The 19,071-nt window shown below is 52.2% G+C and overlaps 1 protein-coding gene across 2 annotated transcripts in view; it reads right to left on the reverse strand.

Annotated features, from left to right (window-relative positions):
• The window catches only part of SDK2 (sidekick cell adhesion molecule 2), a 310,850-nt gene that overhangs the window by 98,676 nt on the left and 193,103 nt on the right, over nucleotides 1-19,071 (reverse strand). For both annotated transcript variants that reach the window (XM_049861426.1, XM_049861425.1), the window contains exons 5-8: nucleotides 11,704-11,837; nucleotides 2,905-3,016; nucleotides 1,296-1,486; nucleotides 1,097-1,180 (exon numbers count right to left, since the gene is read on the reverse strand). In XM_049861426.1, the coding sequence (XP_049717383.1) occupies nucleotides 1,097-1,180; nucleotides 1,296-1,486; nucleotides 2,905-3,016; nucleotides 11,704-11,837 (521 nt within the window). The remainder of the gene's footprint in view (nucleotides 1-1,096; nucleotides 1,181-1,295; nucleotides 1,487-2,904; nucleotides 3,017-11,703; nucleotides 11,838-19,071) is intronic.

A 19,071-nucleotide genomic window follows, 5' to 3' on the forward strand; every position in this document is an offset into this window, starting at 1 on the left:
CTTCCCCGCACCCTGCCCCAAAGAGCACCCCTGCCACTCCATGCCCCACAAGTCTGCCTTCTTTTCCTTCCCAGCTCTTTCAACTCTGATATCATAGGGTACTGTATTCCACCCATTCCAAGATGCACCCGCTTTCAAGTCTGACATTTCTGAGACCAGCATCTGTCCTATGATCCACAGCCTGGCATCATTTAATTGACAGCATTTTTCCTTTTTCAGTGGTATATAAAATAATGGGGCATTTGACAGCCAATGACGTTGTAGATGAAATGAAATAAGGTATATTTATTTGCTTAGCTGGTGTGTCCATCTCCCTCACGAGAACATCAGTTCAAGAATAGCGGGAGTTTGGTGATTTAGTTCACTCTGTATCTCTCCCCATTTCCAGCCCCCAAAACAACACCGACTGTGATAAGCCCTCAAGCTGTATGTGTTGAATGACTGACTGAATAGGTCTTTGTCTTCTCCTTGTGGAATCTCAGGAGGGGAGTCATTACTCATTCCCCTTGCCCTTCCTGCGATCTGTCTCCCCTTGGTACTATATCCTGCCCCTTGGCTCAATATTAGATGTCCCACTGAGGCACCCCTTCCCTCTTTATCACCCTTGATTTCACCCTGGCTGCGAGCTGGCTTTTTGCTCAGCTGAATCAGAAGAAGGAAGAACAGGAAAAGCAAATTTCTTTAGGGACTCTGAAAAGGGAGGTGAAGTGGGGGTGGTGGGTGGAGGAGAGAACAAAATGGCCCAGAAAGCAGGCTTATGAGACACATCTCAGGAGAGACATACCCAAGGTCTGGCAGTTCTGACATTACGGTAATTCAACATCGTGTACAACTCTGAAATTACGGGCAATTTGGGTCTGTCACCAGTCCTGAAATTACGGTAATTTGGGTTCTTTTGTAACCCTGAAGTTATAGTAACGTGCGTTGATTTCCAGTCCTGAGATTATGGTCATTTGGCCTGTTTGTTTCCTGGGTGCCTGCTCACAGCCAGGCTGATTCTATGCTCAGTGGTGTGGCCCTGAGTTGGAGGTGGGATTGAAGAATGTCTGCAACAGGAGAGGCTTCAGGCCCCCTGCAGCCAGGCCGCCTGTGTTACCTTTGGCCCGACAGGGAATGTCTACCACTTTCTCCATCTCTGCCGTGATGTGTCTCTCTGGCTCCTTGACAAACTGAGGCGGCTCTGCAGGAAGAAGGATCAGGGAGAGGATCACAGCCATGCTCCTTGTGATCTAGCCACTGCGGGGGTCACCCTCAGGGAAGCCCCAGCCGCCCCGCTCTGTCTCCTGAGCGCTCACCTAACACAGACAGGTAGGCCCCCCGGACGACAGCAGGGACGCTGCTGCTGCGTAGGACGGCCTCGCACTCGTAGTAGCCGGCATCGCTGCTTGTGGGGTTGGGGATGGTGAGCCGGCGGTTGTGGTCGCTGACGCCCCCTGACAGCAGCACCCCGTCCTTCTTCCAAATGATGTGCAGCTTGATCAGGGGCCTGGAGGGGTGAGGGAGGCAGGTGCTCAGCTCAGGGACTTTGGAGGCCCAGAGGCAGGGCAGGGTGGCAGGGGTGGCAGGGGCGGCTGCCTGGGTTCACGCCTGGCTCTGCCACTTTCTAGCTGCGTGAACGTGGGCAAGTTCCTTCAGTGCTCTGGGGCTCCGTTTCCTCGTTTGTTACATGGGGTAGCTGTGCCTACCCATGGGGTCGCTGGGAGGATGATGCATTAATGCAAGTCAAGCCCTGGGGTGGGGCCTGGCAGCAGAGCAGCACTCCAGGCACTCAGGGCTCCTATGCCGGGGTTGGGTTGCCTGCAACAGCAAGGCCGCCCTAGCCATGCAGGCAGGCACAAAGCAGGGGACAGGAAGGAGGTGAGAATGAGGGAAAGCAACAAGGGGCACATGAGAAAAATACAGAGAGTCTGGAGATGGAGAAAGAAAGGCAGAAAGACAGACAGACAATCCCCAGCTCAACTTAAAGAGAGGCACGAGGATTTGAATTTGGCCCCTGTTCCTGCCCTCACCGCCCTTCCCACCAAAACCCCCTTAGATCTGGCTTGCCCAGGCATTCCTGTTTAGCACCTGGTAGATTCCCGAGGATGGAATTTTCCAAAGTGGGGTCTGTGCTGGTTATATGGTATATTCAGAAAATTTCATGGAAAAGGGGTTTCGTGATCAACTGAGTTTGGGAAATACTGGCTTGGATGATGTTAGGCAGGTTGCATTACTGCGGGACTCCTTGGGGCCCTTAATAAGCGCCACTGTATCCTGAAGGCTCTTCCTATAATTGCCAGGGACACTCTGAGGAGCCTGACTTTGGAGACGCTGCTACAAGGACATGCTGTCCAGGGATCTTACGCAGGAGGTGACCTCGGGGTCATGACTCTAACTCTGTGCCCATGATGTCAGTTCATCTTTACTGAGTTCTTACGAGGTGTCAAGTAGGGGCTGAGGTTCTTTGAGTACTCCACACGCCTTACAGGGGAGGCAGGCGCTCAGTCATTCCCATTCTAGAGATGAGGAGACTGAGGCCCAGAGCATGGACTTAGAGGAGGCCAGTTGCCTTTTAGTTCTGCTATAGGTCAGCTGGGCTTGGGGGAGGGGTAATAACACCTATGTCATGTGGCTGCTGTTAGGATAAAGGAAATCATTCTGGAGTCACTTAGCATGGTGCTCGGGGCCTCGTTCTTTCCTCCCGGGCCACAGGGAATGGGTCGCCATTCTGTGATATGAGGACCGTCTGACATGCCCACCTGCTGTCTCTCCTCCAGACTAAACACCCTCACTTCCTCCCATGGGTCCTCATAGGACACGGCTTCCAGAACTTTCTGAACCCCTGGCTGGTCAGCTTGGAGCACATAGTTCAGAGCAGCACCTGGAGTTAAGAGTGATAGGGAACGAGGAGGCAGCACTACTGACCTGGCGTTGGCCACACACTCCAGTGTCACCTCCGAGGTCCCGACCACCACGCTGGTGTTCTTGGGAGGGATGATGATGGTGGGGGCGATGGGGTCCGCGGGTCCCCCTACATCTGGGGAGAGGTTGGATGTTAGCAGGAACAGAGGTCCGAAACCCCATGTCTTCCTGGCCCTATTAGAGGCTGATGCCATGGGAGGCCTTTGTCCTCATGGGTGGAGCAGTGGCCACAGTTGTGGCCGTGGAAGCAGCCCAGAGCCTGGCTCTCCAGATGCTGACCCGAGGCCCTCCCCCCTCTGCTCTGCTGATGTGTCACTACATGGGCGACCAGGGACAGCCCACTGGAGACATTGGCTGACCTCCAAGTCCTTCCCCAACTCCTAGTGTGATGAAATCATGCCCACACTCCTTATCACCTCGCCCTGTTTTGTTGCCTTCAGACCCGGCTCCCAATCAGGATTTATCTTGTTTATTTAGTTCTACATCACCTGTTTCTTCCTCCACAATGCAAACGCCTGGGCTGAACAAAACTAGAAACCCAACCAGATGCCATCCAGTCGATTCCAACTGATGGCAACCCCGTGCATTAGAGTAGAACTGCTCCATAGAGTTTTCTTGGCTGTGATCTTTGTGGAAGCAGATCGCCAGGCCTTTCTTTCACAGCCCCACTGGGTGGGTTCCAATTGCCAACCTTTAAGTTAGTCGTCTAACCATTAATGCAAACCATTCGTGCCATCTAAATCCATTCCCATTGCTGTCGAGTTGATTCAGACTCATACCGGCCCTGTAGGGCAGAGTAGAACTGCCCCATAGGGTTTCTAAGGCTGTAATCTCCACCGAAGCGGACTGCCACACCTTTCTCCTGAGGAGCAGCCAATGAATTCGAACTGTTGACCTTTTGGTGAGCAGCCAAGCGCTTAACCACTGCACCATCAGGGTTCCTTTGTGCCACCTAGAGACCCCAAAATTCCTGCCCACTTGTGAATGTCACCTTGTATGGAAATAGGATCTCTGCAGATGTCATCGAGTTAAGATGAGGTCACACTGGATTAGGGTGGGACTAATCCAATGACCTGTTCTTATAGAAGATGGAAATCTGGACACAGACCACAGGGAAGAAGGACATGTGAAGACGGGGCCAGAGACTGGAGTGATGCAGCCACAAGACAAGGAACGCCAAGGGTTGCCAGCCACCACCAGAAGCTGGAAGAGGAGGCAAAGAAGATCTTTCCCTATAGTCCTCAGAGGGAGCGTGGCTCTGCAGACTCCTTGACTTGTAGCCTCCAGAACTGTGCGGGAATACCCCTCTCTTCTTTGAAGCCACCCCGTTTGTGGCCATTTGTTACGGCAGCCACAGGACACTCCCCAGTTGCGGGAACCTCTTGGGTCTGCTCATACCACTTCTCCAGCACAAAGAATGGAGTTTGGCACACAGTAAGTGCTCACATGCATTTGTTAAGTGAATGAATGAACAGGACTGGAGCTCTCACTACACAGCCCCCAGGGGCCATGATGGGAATTAAATGGAACTTCCAATGAGCAGGCCTTATTACAACAGAAATAAAAATCACCCCACACTCTTCTAATAGAGACGGTCAATGGCCTTTGCTTTGAGTTCCTTCAGATGAGGCTGGGTTTTTCTCTGCGTGGGTCAGCATACGTCGGATACTGGCAGAAAAGCCAATATTCTCGGTACAACTGCTCCACGGTACCTGAAAATACAACCTCTGAGGACTTTTTCTCTCGCAACAAATCTATCCACTTGGCCCCTTTCCAGGAGGTTCCAGAGGTAACAGGCCATGTTGATTTACACGGCCCTGGGTGACAGCAACAGGGTGTCCTTTGTGGAGCTGGGGAGGTGCATGTGGTAGCTGAGGCCTTGGCCCCACACCCCTCTGGGGCACCCCGGCCAGCCCCCTGCCATTTTCATACCTGGACTCCAGGCCTTGCTGGAGAAGGCCCAGGAAGAACGGGAATAAAATGTACAAAATAAAGTAAAATGAAGGGGGAAAGAAAGGAAGCATATAAAGCAAAATAATTGCAAGAATATAAAAGCCTCATGTCGGCACCATAAAACGCGATCGGATTGAAAGCTGCTGATATAGCTGAATCCATAAAAGTGTGCTCTAAGTTGTTTATTACATACCGGGACGTGCAGGTACCACGGCCCAGATTAATGGGGCACAAGGTGGAGACAGACAGAGCCCTAGCCGCGGCTCTATGCATCGCGGCCGGCTGAGTAAACAGAGCCTGCAGATGGGTAGCCCTGGGGGAGAGTAAAAATATGAGAGTGCCAGGGCCTCGGGGCTGCTCGTGGGCTCCGGAGGGAAGGAGGGAGAGACTGACATCCACCGGGGGACCTGGAGGTGGGGGTAGCCTGTGGGGCTGGAGGGGAGGGAACAGCAGCGGCAGGGTCCTGGCCGAGAGAAAGCAGGTCTGGGGAGTCAGAAAAACCAGGTTTAAATATCTCACTCTGCCCCAGGCCTCCTGGGAAAGCTACTTCCCCCATAGTCTGTTTTCTTAGTGGCAAAGCAGGGATAAAAATCACTCCATCTCTAGGCTGTGTGAATCCAGCTCCTGGTCCAGCACATCTTTCACAGGTGGGTAGAGCCTGGTCTGTGCCAGGCTGGGTTTCCGCACTGGGGGTTTCATAGTGAGCAGCGGGCAGGGGTCTGTCCTCAGGGAGCGTATGGTCTGGGGGGAAGTCAGGTGGAAACTTACAGGGTTAAATATACAGGTGATGGATCTGGGGGGTGGGCACAGGTGGGGGTGATCTGGGGTGTGCACAGAGTCTGTGGCACACAGTAGGTGCTCAATTATTGACAGGTTCGTGTGCCTGGGGATTTGCCTGCCTCTGCTGGGTGGGTCAGTGGCTCCTCCACACTGGACCCAGGGATGGACCCAGAGGCTATCAAGAAGAGAAAGTCACAGACTCTCGGGGGGCTCTGGGCTGAGTGAGAGGGGACAAGTGTGTTGAGAGCCACAGGAGATCAGGCAAAGCCTCCAATGCTCCCTGGGGACTGCGTGGTCCGACTTCATGGGTGATGGGGGACTTGAGAGGGATTCAGAGAAGTGAGAAGGAGGAAGAACATTCTAGAATGGGAGCACTGGTGAGCAAAGGTGTGGCCCTCAGAGTCTGATTGAGGGAGGACGTCCACAGAGCAGAGACAACACATCCCGGGCCACATGCTGTTCCCTCTGCCAGCCCCGCCGCCATCTCCAGGTGAAACTGCTAATTAGTTACAGCACTTTTTCTGGCTGAACCTAGGTGTGTCCTCAGAATCCTTCTTAACACAGTGCCACCAATGAATCAGAGCTGGCATGTGAGACAAAGCTGTTTCCCACCTCTGCCAGGGAGTGTAAAGGTAGATTTAATGGAAGAGGTTAGGTCAGAGTCAAGATGCCTGAGAATTTCCCAGACTGGCTGTGGGCTGGGAGTTGGCCCTAGGTGGCGTGGTGGCAATGGAGGGATAGACAGGAACAGAATCACCAGGACGTGGCGGTGGTCTGGGGGTGGGGGAGGCAGACGGGTCAATGATGGTTTAGGGACTGAGTGCCTAGAGGTGGGGTCCCCTTTACAGAGAAAAAAGGAAGCCGGGGGAGATGAGTTTTCGAAGAAGGGTGCCGAGTCTGGAATTTGCCGTGCTGAGGTTGAATGGTGGTGCGATGCACGAGTGGAGAGGTCAGCATGTTCAGAGATACGAGACTGGGGCAGGCTGGTGATGGGGACTGGGCAGCAAGTGTGCGAGATCCAGGGAGCTGGAAACCGGGGCTAGAGTGGGAAGAGCAGAGGCAGAGAGCTTGTGCGCACTGGGCAGGAGGAAGAAGTGGAGGAGACAGGGGAGAACCCTGAGGGAGCCAGAGCGTGGGTGGCAGGTCAGGAAGCTCGGGGACGGCAGTGCTTGAAGGGGGGATCAGCAAAGGCGAGTGTCCAGGGTGGTCAGGGAGAACGGAGACTGGGAAGAGCCAGTGGCGGTGCAGGTAGAAGGTCATCACTGACCAGGAGAGAAACTGAGAGATGCGGGCCGAGGCCAGGAGGGAGCTGATGGAAGCCAGAATGTGGGGTGCCTTTCAGTGGGTTGGCACCCAGAAGGGAGACTTATGTTCCCTTGGAGCTTGAGGGGGGCTAGAGCCACCAGGCAACAGAATAGTGGTCAGTGGTGCAGGTTTTGTAGCCAAGGAGTCCCTGGGTGGTGCAGCTAACCAAAAGGTTGGAGGTTTGAGTCCACCCAGGGGCATCTTGGAAGAAAGGCCTAGAAAATCAGCCACTGAAAACCTTATGGGGCACTGTTCTACTCTGATGTACATGGTGTTGCCTGGAATTCAGAGTCAATTCCATGGCAATGGGTTTTTTTTTTTTTTTTTGCAGTCAGAGAAGCCCGAGCTCCTGGTTTTGCCAGCTGAGTGTTAAGTAAATGAGTTAACTCCTTCGGCTCTGCTGCCTCAGCTTCTACATCTGTAAAATGGGGTAAAAATAACTACCTGCCTCAGACAATTGCTGCAGAGATTGAATGAGGTGAGTCCAGCAAAGTGCCAGGTCACTGCCCAGCCTTCAGGATCGTGGATAATGGAGACCCCTGGTAAGAGGGGGAGGCAGAGGGAATAGCCAAGGATGCCAGAGACAGTGTGGAGACACATGGACACTGTCTGCAGGACAGGCCTTCCTACCAGGTGTCCTCTGCTGTGGACGGTGGTGCCAGTCATCACCATCTGTCACAGGGGGTAGAGACAGCCTGGCCAGGCTCAGGGACTGAACTAGGACGTCTGCCTCTTTAACTTACACTCGGGACAGGGGCTCAGGCACAGGCCTCTCAAAGCCAGAAGAACAGGGTGGCCTTGAGGACAAAAGTCCCACTGGCCTGCGCCTGGGGACCTTCTTTAATACCATTCATGGCACAGTGGTTAAGAGCTCGGCTGCTAAACAAAATGTTGGCAGTTTGAAGCCACCAGCCACTCCTTGGAAACCCTATGGGGCAGTTCTACTCTGTCCTATAGAGTCGCCATGAGTTGGAATGGACTTGACAGCAACGTTTTTTTTTTTTTAAAGGGGTCCCACTAGGCCTCCCAGGGTGGTCCCTGCCAGCCTCTGCCGTGGGTGAGCCAGTGGCTGAGGGCTGGGGCCTGGGAAGAGACCCCTCAATGTGAGGTGGCTCAGGACCCCCTTCAGTGGCTCGGATGGCAAGCTCAGGACAGGGCCATCTCAGAGCAGGTTTACTCTAAATTAGGGTTGGCCCCTGCCTGAGTGGGAGCGAAATCATATGCAAGGCTGGAGCCAGAAAGGGGGGCCCCTTGGATGTGAGCTTCTGACCTGAATGGGGCCCCAGGCTGGTGAGTGGGCAAGAGGAAGCACAGGGACCCCCCACAAGGGACAAAGACAGATCCAGCTGGCCAGGGATGATTTTGAGAACAGGCCCAACAAGTGCCGCCCAATGTGTGCCAGGTTCCAGGGTCCATTCTCCCCAAGCCACCTCATTTGACTCTCTCAACTACCCTTTGCATGGGCATCACTCACCGTACAGAAGGGGAAACTGAAGCTCAGGGATAGAGACTCTTCTCAGACCCCAGGGCAAGAGAGTGGTGGCGCAAGGGTCTGACCCTGCCCGTCCTGGACTTGTAGTCCTGAACTGCCCAACACATCCAATACGTCCAACAGGGTGGCCACCAGACACATGGGCTCCTGAGCTCTGAACTGTGGCGAGAGCGTTTGGATTTACTGCGATTTGATTTGAATCAATTTACATTTAATTTAAAAAATGGATCCTCCATTCAGTTATTGGAAGGCTTTTAAGTATGTGTGGAACAATTCAAACACGTGAATCTACTTTTTCAACTCTGAATTTCATGAAATCTAAACAGAGATCACGTATTTCAGATGAAAATTTAGCACCCAAATTGAGATGTACTGAAAGGATAAAACGCACACCAATTTCAAAGACTGAGTACGAACAAAACCCATGTAAAATATCTCATCGGTATTTCTTATACTGACTCCGTGTTAAAACGGTAACATTTTGGAAGTATTGGGTTAAATAAAATATGACTGAAATTAATTTCACTTACTTCCTTTTGCTTTTTAAAAAAGTGTTGCTCCTGGAAAATTTATAATTACTTCTGGGGCCCACATGGTATTTCTGTGAGATGGCGCAGCTCTGGCCCTTAGGGTGGAGTCCCGGTACCCAGGTGTGGACTTTTCTGGGGCTGTGATGGTCTGTGAGGTCAGCAGGGTCATGCCTAGGTTGGGGGCAACTTCTGGGGCCCCTGGCTTTGCTCTTTCCTTCTCCATTTCAGAGGTGGGTGCCCTCTACCCCGTTAAACAAAACAAAAAAACCCATTGCCATTGAGTCTATTCTGACTCATAGCGACCTTACAGGACAGAGCAGAACTGCCCCATAGGGTTTCCAAGGAGCGGCTGGTGGATTTGAACCGCTGGCCTTTTGGTTAGCAGCTGAGCTTTTAACCACTGTGCCACCAGGGCTCCACCCCCTACCCCAGGGGCTGCTAAGTAGCTGATGGGTCCTTTGAGGAGGGTAGACAGAAGAGGAGGTGAAGAAGGGAGGGCACGGAGGGTGAGGAGATAAGTGGAGAAGCCAGAGTCGGAGTTGGTGGAGGGAGAAGTGGCAATTGCTCCTGGAAAATTGGCTGCCAGGCAGGCTGGAGGTTTGTGTCAGTGACAGGAACAGGGTTCTGAAGAGCAGTCACTTGTGGGAGGAGAAATTAGCTAAAAATCAGCTGATTCTGTTCCCAATCCCATACAAATCACTGCAGAAGGCAGGAGGCAGGGGCGGTGGGCTGGAGAGACAGACCGTGGGTGAGGCTCAGGCGGCGGAGGGCTCAGGAGGGGGATCTCCCTGGGGCCAGCTGAAGGGCTGGGGGTGTTGGGATGGAGCAGAAAGCAAGTCACCCCCACAGTCGGCCAGGGGTAGGTGGGCTCAATCCCTGTAGGGAGGTGCACAGAATGAATGGAAGGATATTCAACTTGGTGTCTGTCCAGGTAAACGAAGGTCTCTCCAGGTAAATCACCTGGAAGATGCTTTGCTTTGACTCGGCAAGTGGGGATCACTGTGAACCACTCCGGGTCTTTGACGACCCCTCTTGCCAATGCCTGGATACCTTTGGTGGTGGTGGTTGTTGGTTACTGTCGAGTCACCTCCGGCTCACGGTGACCTTACGTACAACAGAAAGAAATGTTGCTAGGTCCTGCGCCATCTCTGTGATGGTTGCTATATTTCAGCCCATTGTTGCAGTGATTGTGTCAATCCATGTCATTGGGGGGGTTTCCTTGTTATCACTTTAGACTCCAGGTAGTCTGATCACTGGGAAATCATCTCTCTCTGATGATTAAATCCCCTTTTCCTATAGAAACAGCAGCCCCAGGTGACAGGCTGGGACCCAGGCTGCTGGGACAAGACTAAGACCTTGGCCCAGGTAAATGTCAGCCTACACCCTGAGCCGGATGGTAAACAGAATGGAGCTCCCTCCTAGGCAGACTGGAACTTGGGTTGAGGGAAGGAGGTCAACTCCAGGCAATGGGGAGGGTCCTGCAGAGCTCAGGAGGCTCAGGAATGGGGATGGCAGGGGTCGGGGAATGTTCTGCGCTCTTGGGGCTGTGGCAGACAGAGGCTGGGATCTGAGGATGAGATCTGTTGGCGGGTGTGCAAGTATGTACAACCATGGATGACAAGCGAGACTTGGTTTGGAGCAGGAGCTGTACAGATGTGGAGGGACGTGAACATCTGGCTATCCCATCTTGCAGGTGCTCTGCTGCTGTGGGAAGCTGTGGCTTGGCCCTCGTACTCTGATTTCCTCCTGGGCTTGCTGGTTGGGGGCTGCCACACCTACCTCTGCTGTCCCAGAGATGAGGCAGGGGAGAGCTAGCCCAGGGAGGACAGATGGCCCCAGTATCTCCATCACAATGGATCAGAAAGCTGGTGGAACCAGCCTTGTTGGACAGGTATCGGTTTGCCAAAGGATGCTCAAGGAGCGGCCCTTTGCCCTTTAATTCCCTACCCTCTGCGCTCTGCCAAGTTGATGCGGGCTCCCTGGGGAAGAGCTATGCCCCTCTCTTCCAGGGAGCCAGGAGGGGGTCTCTGAGGATGGGCAGAGGGGCGCTTTCGGGCTGGAGCCTGGGCTGTGCCCCTAACAGTGAGGACAAGCCTAGCCCCCAGGAAAAGCAAAACTTTGTGCCAGTTAGGAGTCTCTGGGTGGCACAAACCGTTAAGTACCCGGCTGCTAATTGAAAGGTTGGTGTCCAGAGGTGCCAAAGAAGACAGGCCTGGCAATGTGCTTCTGAAAGGTCATGGCTTTGAAAACCCTATGGAGCAGTTCTACTCTGCACACATGGGGTCTCCATGAGTTGGAACTGACTTGGCAACAACTGTTTTTTTTGTCCCAGCTGAGTTGGTGCAGCTGGTATATGTCTTTAAACTGAGCTCCCTGCCTCCTGGGGTGCTCTCCCTGCCACCATCTGAGCACCTGTAATCACACATGCACACACTTACGTGATATTTCTCACCCATCAGGTCTCCAGTGGCCCCACTCACAGCCAAGCTAAGCGGCCCCTGTCCAGATCCGAGGTCTCGACTTGTCAGGGGACTGAGGTGTCCAGAACTTGGCTCCCTCCTGTCCCTGCACGCCCATTGCCAAGCTGTTTCTCGTTCTCTCTTCAGACCTCCTCCTCCTTGGGTGGCTCCTCCCTGCCAACCCGTACCCACCCACCATTCCATCTTCCCCATGGTTCCCTGGAGCGCAGTTCCAGGATTTAATGACCCGCTGGCTCGCAGTCCCAGCCCTGAGCTTACTTACTCTCCACAGCGAGAGTGACGGGCTGGCTGGTCTTATTATCCCCGTTCTTGTCATTAACAGCCTGCACGTAGTAGCGGCCGGCGTCGGGAGCCACTGTGGACAGGATGACAAGGGTGTTCTCCAGCGTGATGGCTCTGGGAAGAGAGAAAAAGGGTTCCTTGGACAGGGCCCGAGGGGCTCTGAGGATCGCAGAGAGAGCAGGGAATGAAGCAGGGGGGCTGGCCCAACCTCCCTCTCCCTGCTGGAGAGAGAGGGGGCTGCATCCCAGAGTTCCTCCTCCGGCCCACTTTCCCAAGCCATTTCCTGCTTACACCTGTGGCTCGTAGCCCCAGCTACGTTTAGCCTGTAGCAAGTGCCAACGTGTTGCCAGCATTGGGGATCAGACCCAAATACACCAATTCATGTCTGCAGGTCTGAGACTGGGAGCGTTTACATAAAGCTTCCCTGGGCCCTGCCTCCCAAGACTGGGCTCAGGGTCTTTCCCACAAGCACTGTGGAATCCTGCCCTTTCTTTTGTTACAACACCCGTCCATCTGTGCGCTGTCATCTCTGTACCGTGTGTGCAGACACTGAAGAAATGTCTGTGGAATGAATGAATGAATGGGCGATGATAATGAATTTAGAAATGAGCTAGGGCTATTCCAGAATCAGAGTCTTAAACCTAATGCTAAATTTGTTTATGAGGCAGTGGTGGTTCAGTGCTAGAATTCTCGCCTTCCACGCAGGAGACCTGGGTTTGATTCCTGGCCGATGCACCTCAGGCACAGCCACCACCTGTCTGGCCAGGGGAGGCTTGTGTGTTGCTATGACGCTGAACAGATTTCAGTGGAGTCTTCCAGACTGAGGCAGATGAGGAAGAAAGGCCTGGTGATCTTCTGAAAATCAGCCACTGAAAACCCTGTGGATCACAATGATCTGATCCAAAACAGAACATGGATCACCCAAATGGACAGGACCAGGCAGAAACGTTCTGTTGTCTGTGGGCTACCATGTGTCAGGTTCTGACTTGATGGAAGTTAACAACAACAAGAAGCTTTGTTCAGGTTGATTCAAAGGCCGCAGGTGACCTACAACATAGAGTCCTGGGGTTCACAGCTCCTCCAGCCCCTTCTTTGGGTATCAGTTTCCACCTCGCTGGAGCCAGCCAATGAGAGTGGGACCAGCCCAGCTGATTAGGAGGGAAAAGGAGGCTTGCTGTTTGCCACCAATCCCGTTCCCTTTGCTGAAATCGGAAACCCTGGTGTCATAGTGGTTAAGTGCTACCGCTGCTAACCAAAGGGTCGGCAGTTCAAATCTGCCAGGCGCTCCTTGGAAACTTTATGGGGCAGTTCTACTCTGTCCTATAGGGTCGCTATGAGTCGGAATCAACTCAACGGCACTGGGTTTGGTTTTGGCTTGGGTGCTGAAATCTCACATGCAGACCCGCAGCAGTCCAGGTCCCCAGGGAGCCTGGAGGACTTGTCCAAGCCGGAAGCAGGTTCCCCCACTAACAGTGGGCAGCACAGTCCAGAAGTGCTGCCCACGCTGGCTCTGCCTGTTTCCCCCTCTCTCCAATTCTCCCAATGACAAACAAAACCATTAGTTTGTCAAGTCTATCTCCGATTTTAATGCGATGTGCCCGAGACAGCTGTTAAACATCCTTAATGTTAGTTTAACAAGGACAAATCCAGTTGAATTCTTTTCAAAATTTCCCATTAGGTGAATGTTACAGTTTTAAACAGGCTCTCAAATAAACATCCTGCTAACGCTTGGCCAGCCCAGCTCTCTCCCTGCCTGGCTGTGCTGGGTTTTTCCCTCTCTCCTGGTTTTGGCCCTTCACATGCTGAGCCTCACACCATCCACAGGTCTCTGGGGAGTACAGAGGCAAAGCCACCACGCCCCAATTCTTGGGTACCCTAACGATGTCCAATTATTAAATTTTTTCCAGAGGGCCCTTTTAACCACCACCTAATGAGATGTTGGAGTCTTGGGTAGTGCTAACAGTTAACACAGTTGGCTGCTAATCTCAAGGTGGGAGGCTCGAGTCCACCCAGAGGTGCCTCAGGAGAAAGGCCTGGCAATCTTCTTCTGAAAAATCAACCATTGAGAACCCTACGGAGCACAGTTATACTCTGACATGCATGAGGTTGCTGTAAGTCGGAACTGACTCGATGGCAACTAGTTTGGTTTGTGTTAAGGGGATAATGGAGGTAGGGCCAGAGCCAGGCTAAACTATTTTAAAAGTGACAAAGGGGACAAGGATGGTGACATTTCTCCACTGGGGAGCTTTCAGTGGGCTCTGGTCTCCTGCAGGGCGTCCTCCCTGTCCTTGGTGTATCTTGGGGTGAGCAAGGGTTGGGGAAAGGAGGTGGGGTGTGTCCTTCCATGCAGGGCACTGGCCGAGGTCTGGGGTGAGCTCTGGAAGAGAGCCCCAGCTCTGCCCCAGCTGCTAAGGAGCATGCAGCCTTGCCTCACCTGTGCTCAGGGTGGACTCAGCTGCTTGCGAGGATCGTCCAGCCTCAAGTTGAGGGAGTCTGACTCCTCCGGCTGCTTCTGTTCTTTCCCCTATTTGCTCTGAGGTGGCCCGCAGCCTACTGCCTGTCTCTCTGTCTCTCTCCCTCACACATGGCCACCACCAGGACACAGTCAAACCTCAGGGCTGAGAGAAATTGGTGTGGGTACCACCAACAGTCCTGATGGGCAGCAACACTTGAGGAGGACACTGGTTCCACGTCCCCAACCATTCCTGTTGCCATGGCTACCACAGGAGCACGTTTAAGAAGTCCGCAACGGGCCCACCTGGCACAACCTGGCACCCCTTGGGGCCACCTGACTGCCTGCAGGCTGGCGATGAGCTGGTCTCCCACCCGCAGCTTCTCTCCTTGCCCACAAGGCCTGCTCACCTCTACTCTGTTCACAGTATGACCCACCCTTCTAGATCAATGGTTCTCAACCAGGGCTGACTGCCTCCCAGAGGACATTTGGTAATTTCTAGAGACATTTTTGGTTGTCACAACCACGGGTAGGTGCTACTGGCATCTAGTGGGTTGAGGCTGGGTGCTCCTCATAATCCCTCAGTGCACTGGACAGCTCCCACCACAGATAATGATCCCACACGACACGTCAATGGTGTTGTGGCTGAGAAACCCTGTTCTAGATGGGATGGCCAGCTCTCCTTCTGTAGAGTGCTGTTGTTGCTGGGATGTGCCCACCCAGCCAGGGACCTGCTGCCCAGCCCCCCTGCATCTGTGGAGGCAGGGAGGGGGCACAGTGACTGAGCAAGTGGAAAGTGGGGGCAGTGATGAGCACCACTTCCAGGCTGCGACCATATAACCGTCTGCATGACCCTCTGTGCTTTCTCTCTCCCTGCCTGTCAGAGCAGGGCATCTTGGAAGCCCCATCTGTCAGGGTCCCTGAATGACTGTGTGCAGGAGAGCACCTCGCTCTGGTAGGACTTTATTTATTTTTATTATTGTACTTTAGATGAAGACTTACAGAACAAACTAGTTTCTCATTAAACAGTACACAAATTGTTTTATGACAATGGTTAACAACCCCACGGCATGTCAACACTCTCCCTTCTCAACCCTGGGTTCCCTATTACAAGCTTTCCTGTCCCCTCCTGCCTTCCAGTCCTTGTCCCTGGGCTGCTGTGCCCCCTTAGTCTTCTTTTGTTCCATGGGCCTGTCCAATCTTTGGCTGAAGGGTGAACCTCAGGAGTGACTTCATTACTGAGCTGAAAGGGTGTCTGGGTGCCATACTCTCAGGGTTTCTCCAGTCTCTGTCAGGCTAGCAAGTCTGGTGTTTCTTTTTGAGCTAGAATTTTGCTCTACATTTTCCTCCAGCTCTCTCTGAGACCCTCTACTGTAATCCCCATCAGAGCAGTAGCCGGGCACCATCTAGTTGTACTGGATTCAGTCTCGCGGAGGCTGTGGTAGATGTGGTCCATTAGTCCTTTGGACTAATCTTTCCCTTGTATCTTTAGTTTTCTTCATTATTCCTTGCTCCCGAAGGGGTGAGACCAGTGGAATACCCTAGACAGCCGCTCACAGGCTTTTAAGACCCCAGATGCTACTCACCAAAGTAGAATGAAGAACGTTTTCTTTATAAACTCTGTTATGCCAGCTGAGCTAGATGTTCCCTGAGACCATGGTCCCCATAGCCCTCAGCCCAGGAATTCCATCCCCCAGGGAGTTTGGATGTGTCTATGGAGCTTCCATGACCTTGCCTTGTACAAGCTGTGCTGGCTTCCCCAGTGTTGTGTACTGTTTTACCCCTCACCGAAGTTACCACTTATCTATTGTCTATTCAGTGCTTTTCTATCCCCACCCTTCCCCTCCCTCGTAACCATCAAAGATTGTTTCTTTTTATGTGTGTAAACCTTTTCATGAGTTTTTACAGTAGTGGTCTCATACAATATTTGTCCTTTCGTGATTGACTTATGTCACTCAGCATAATGCCCTCCAGATTCATCTATGTTGTGAGATGCTTCACAGATTCATCGTTGTTCTTCATCGTTGTGTAATACTCCATGGTGTGTATGTACCACAGTTTGTTTATCCATTCATCTGTTGATGGGCACCTAGGTGTTTCCATCTTTTTGCCATCGTGAACAATGCTGCAGTGAACATGGGTGTGCATATGTCTATTTGCGTAACAACTCTTATTTCTCTAGGATATATTTCTAGGAGTGGGATTGCTGGATCATATGGTATTTCTATTTCTAGTTTTCTAAGGAAGCACCATATCGTTTTCCAAAATGGTTGTATCATTTTGCATTCCCTCTGGTAGGACTTTAAATGAGCAGGAAACAAACGCCGGTGGTGTCAAGGCACTGAGATTTGGGGGTTTATCTGCTACTGAGCAATGGTTAAGCACTCAGCTGATAACCAAAAGGTTGGCAGTTTGAACCCACCCCGTGGCTCTGTGGGAGAAAGACCTGGTGATCTGCTTTCTGTAAAGATTACAGCCTAGAAAACCCTCCGGGGCACTTCTACCCTGTCACGTGGGGTGTTATGAGTTGAAAACCAACTTGACAGCACCTGACAACAACAAACAACAACAACAACAGCATCGCTATTGCTGTGGCAGTGATACTTCAGGGCAGAATTCTCACCTCCCGTGTGGGAGACCTGGTTCGATTCCCAGCCAATGCACCTCATATGCAGTCACCACCTATCTGTCAATGGATGCTTTCAGGTTGCTATGATGCTGAACAGGTTACAGCAGAGTTTCCAGACTAAGACAGGCTAGGAAGAAAGGCCTGGTGACCTACTTCCAAAAGTCAGCCAATGAAAACCCTGTGGGTCACAATGATCCGATGTGCAACCGATCATGGGAACGGCATGGTGTTTATATTTTGTCGTGCGTGGGGTTGCCGTAAGTCAGGGACCGACTAGACAGCAGCCAACAACAACAAGCAACATCTGCTACTGCAGCTAGCCTTGCCTTAACTAGTCCCTAGAAGAAAGCACACTAGACTCAGATCCACAGGGCGCGAGTTCGAGTTTCAGATGCGGAGTGGAATGGGAGGCAGGGAGGCTGGGAAGTGCAAGGGCCCTTTCACTTGTCCCTTCTCTATTCTTAGCAGACAGTTCAGGAGGACTGGCATTATGGCTTCTCGGGAAGGTCCCTGGGCTTCACCTCCACGGTACTTCACCTCCACAGTGCACTCACGTGGGCTTCCAGCCACCTCCGCTCCAAGGCAGCTGCCCTGAAAGAACCTGGTAGAAGAAACCTTGTGGGGCTGGGCCGCAGGACCCAACACTCTAGGTAAGGGTCAGTGTTTTTCGGCCATACCGTGACTCATCCCACTCCTCTGATTGGTCCAGCTCCCACCCCACCTCCCACCCACTAAACCAAAAAAAAAAAAAAAAAAAACCAAACCCGTAGCCATCAAGTTGATTCTGACTCATAGCAACCCTATAGGCAGAGTAGAACTGTCCCATAGAGTTTCCAAGGAGCACCTGGTGGATTTGAACTGCCGACCTTTTGGTTAGTAGCTATAGCACTTAACCACTAAGCCACCAGGGTTTCCTCCTACCCACTACTCCTACTTTTTCTGGGTTCCATGGGGACCCGATGAATAACTAAAAACAAAACAAAACAAAAAAACCAACCAAACCCATTGCCGTTGAGTCAATTCTGACTAATAGTGACCCTACAGGACAGAGCAGAACTGCCCCCTAGAGTTTCCAAGGAGTGACTGGTGGATTCGAACTGTTGACCTTTTGGTTAGCAGCCAAGCACTTAACAACTGTGCCACCAGGGCTCCCTGGATAATTTAATTAGGAATAAAATAACTCATCCTAGAACCTGCCCAAAGGCCCCAGCATGTGTCCTTGGTAGGAATCTTGTCTCTTTTTCAACAATGAATGGCCAGGGGGTGGGAGGTGTTGCTAATGGCCATGGACGCCCCAGCAGGAGGGTATCCCTGTGCAGCTAGCACATGCCTTCATCACCCTCTGAGCCCCTCCAGCTGATAGCACCCATCAGACATGTATCTGTGATGCACCGACAGTGGAGAACTTCCTTCTAGAGGCCCCACTGTCTCAGTTATGAATATTAATCCTCTGTCACTGCTGAGATGTTGCTGGGGGTGGGTGTGACCATGGAAGTCTTTGTGTGCACCAGGATTGCTACTGCTCTATCCTGATGCTAAAGAATGTTGTGAATGAAAGCGGGGAGGGAGAAGAGGCCAGGAATGAGAAGGGGATAGGGAGAGGTATTAGGAAAGGGATGATGGGAGTGAGGTTGGGGAATCGGTTTCATCTACTGATAAATGTTGGAGATGAGAGCCGACATGCCCCCTCCTGATGCCATGGCAGACATTACTAATCAATTATGTGCTCTTTCCCATTGAGTCAGGATGTGGCCTCAGAATCCTTTTCAACACAGTATTCTAGGCAGCCACTTCCAATTGATTGGCTTGCAGGATCTCGTTCTTGATGCCACCCATGGCATGTGAGATAGCCTCATGTGGAGCAGAGCTGAGTCAGCCTAGTCATTCCATATCCAACCCCAGACAAGTGAGACAACCCAGTCAAGACCAGAAGAACCGCCCAGCCAAGCCCAGCCCAAATCACCAACCTGCAGACTCACGAGAAAAATAAGCGCTATTGTTTCCAGGCACTGGGACAGTTTTGATGCAGCATTATTGTGGATGCCAGTAATGGACACATACTAGGACAGGCATTCTCAACCCTGGCTGCACCTTAGAACTACTCAGGGGGCATTCAAAAATTCTGATGTCCAGATCAAACCCCATTTCAATGAAATCAGGATGTCTAGGGGGTATGTCCCAAAGAATAACATATTTTAAAGGTCCCTGAATGATTTCAGTAGGTAGACAGGTTGAGAATCCCCGTATCGGGACTAAAAAAAAAAACA

The sequence above is a fragment of the Elephas maximus genome, chromosome 19 (genome assembly GCF_024166365.1).
Source record: "Elephas maximus indicus isolate mEleMax1 chromosome 19, mEleMax1 primary haplotype, whole genome shotgun sequence".
Taxonomy (NCBI): domain Eukaryota; kingdom Metazoa; phylum Chordata; class Mammalia; order Proboscidea; family Elephantidae; genus Elephas; species Elephas maximus.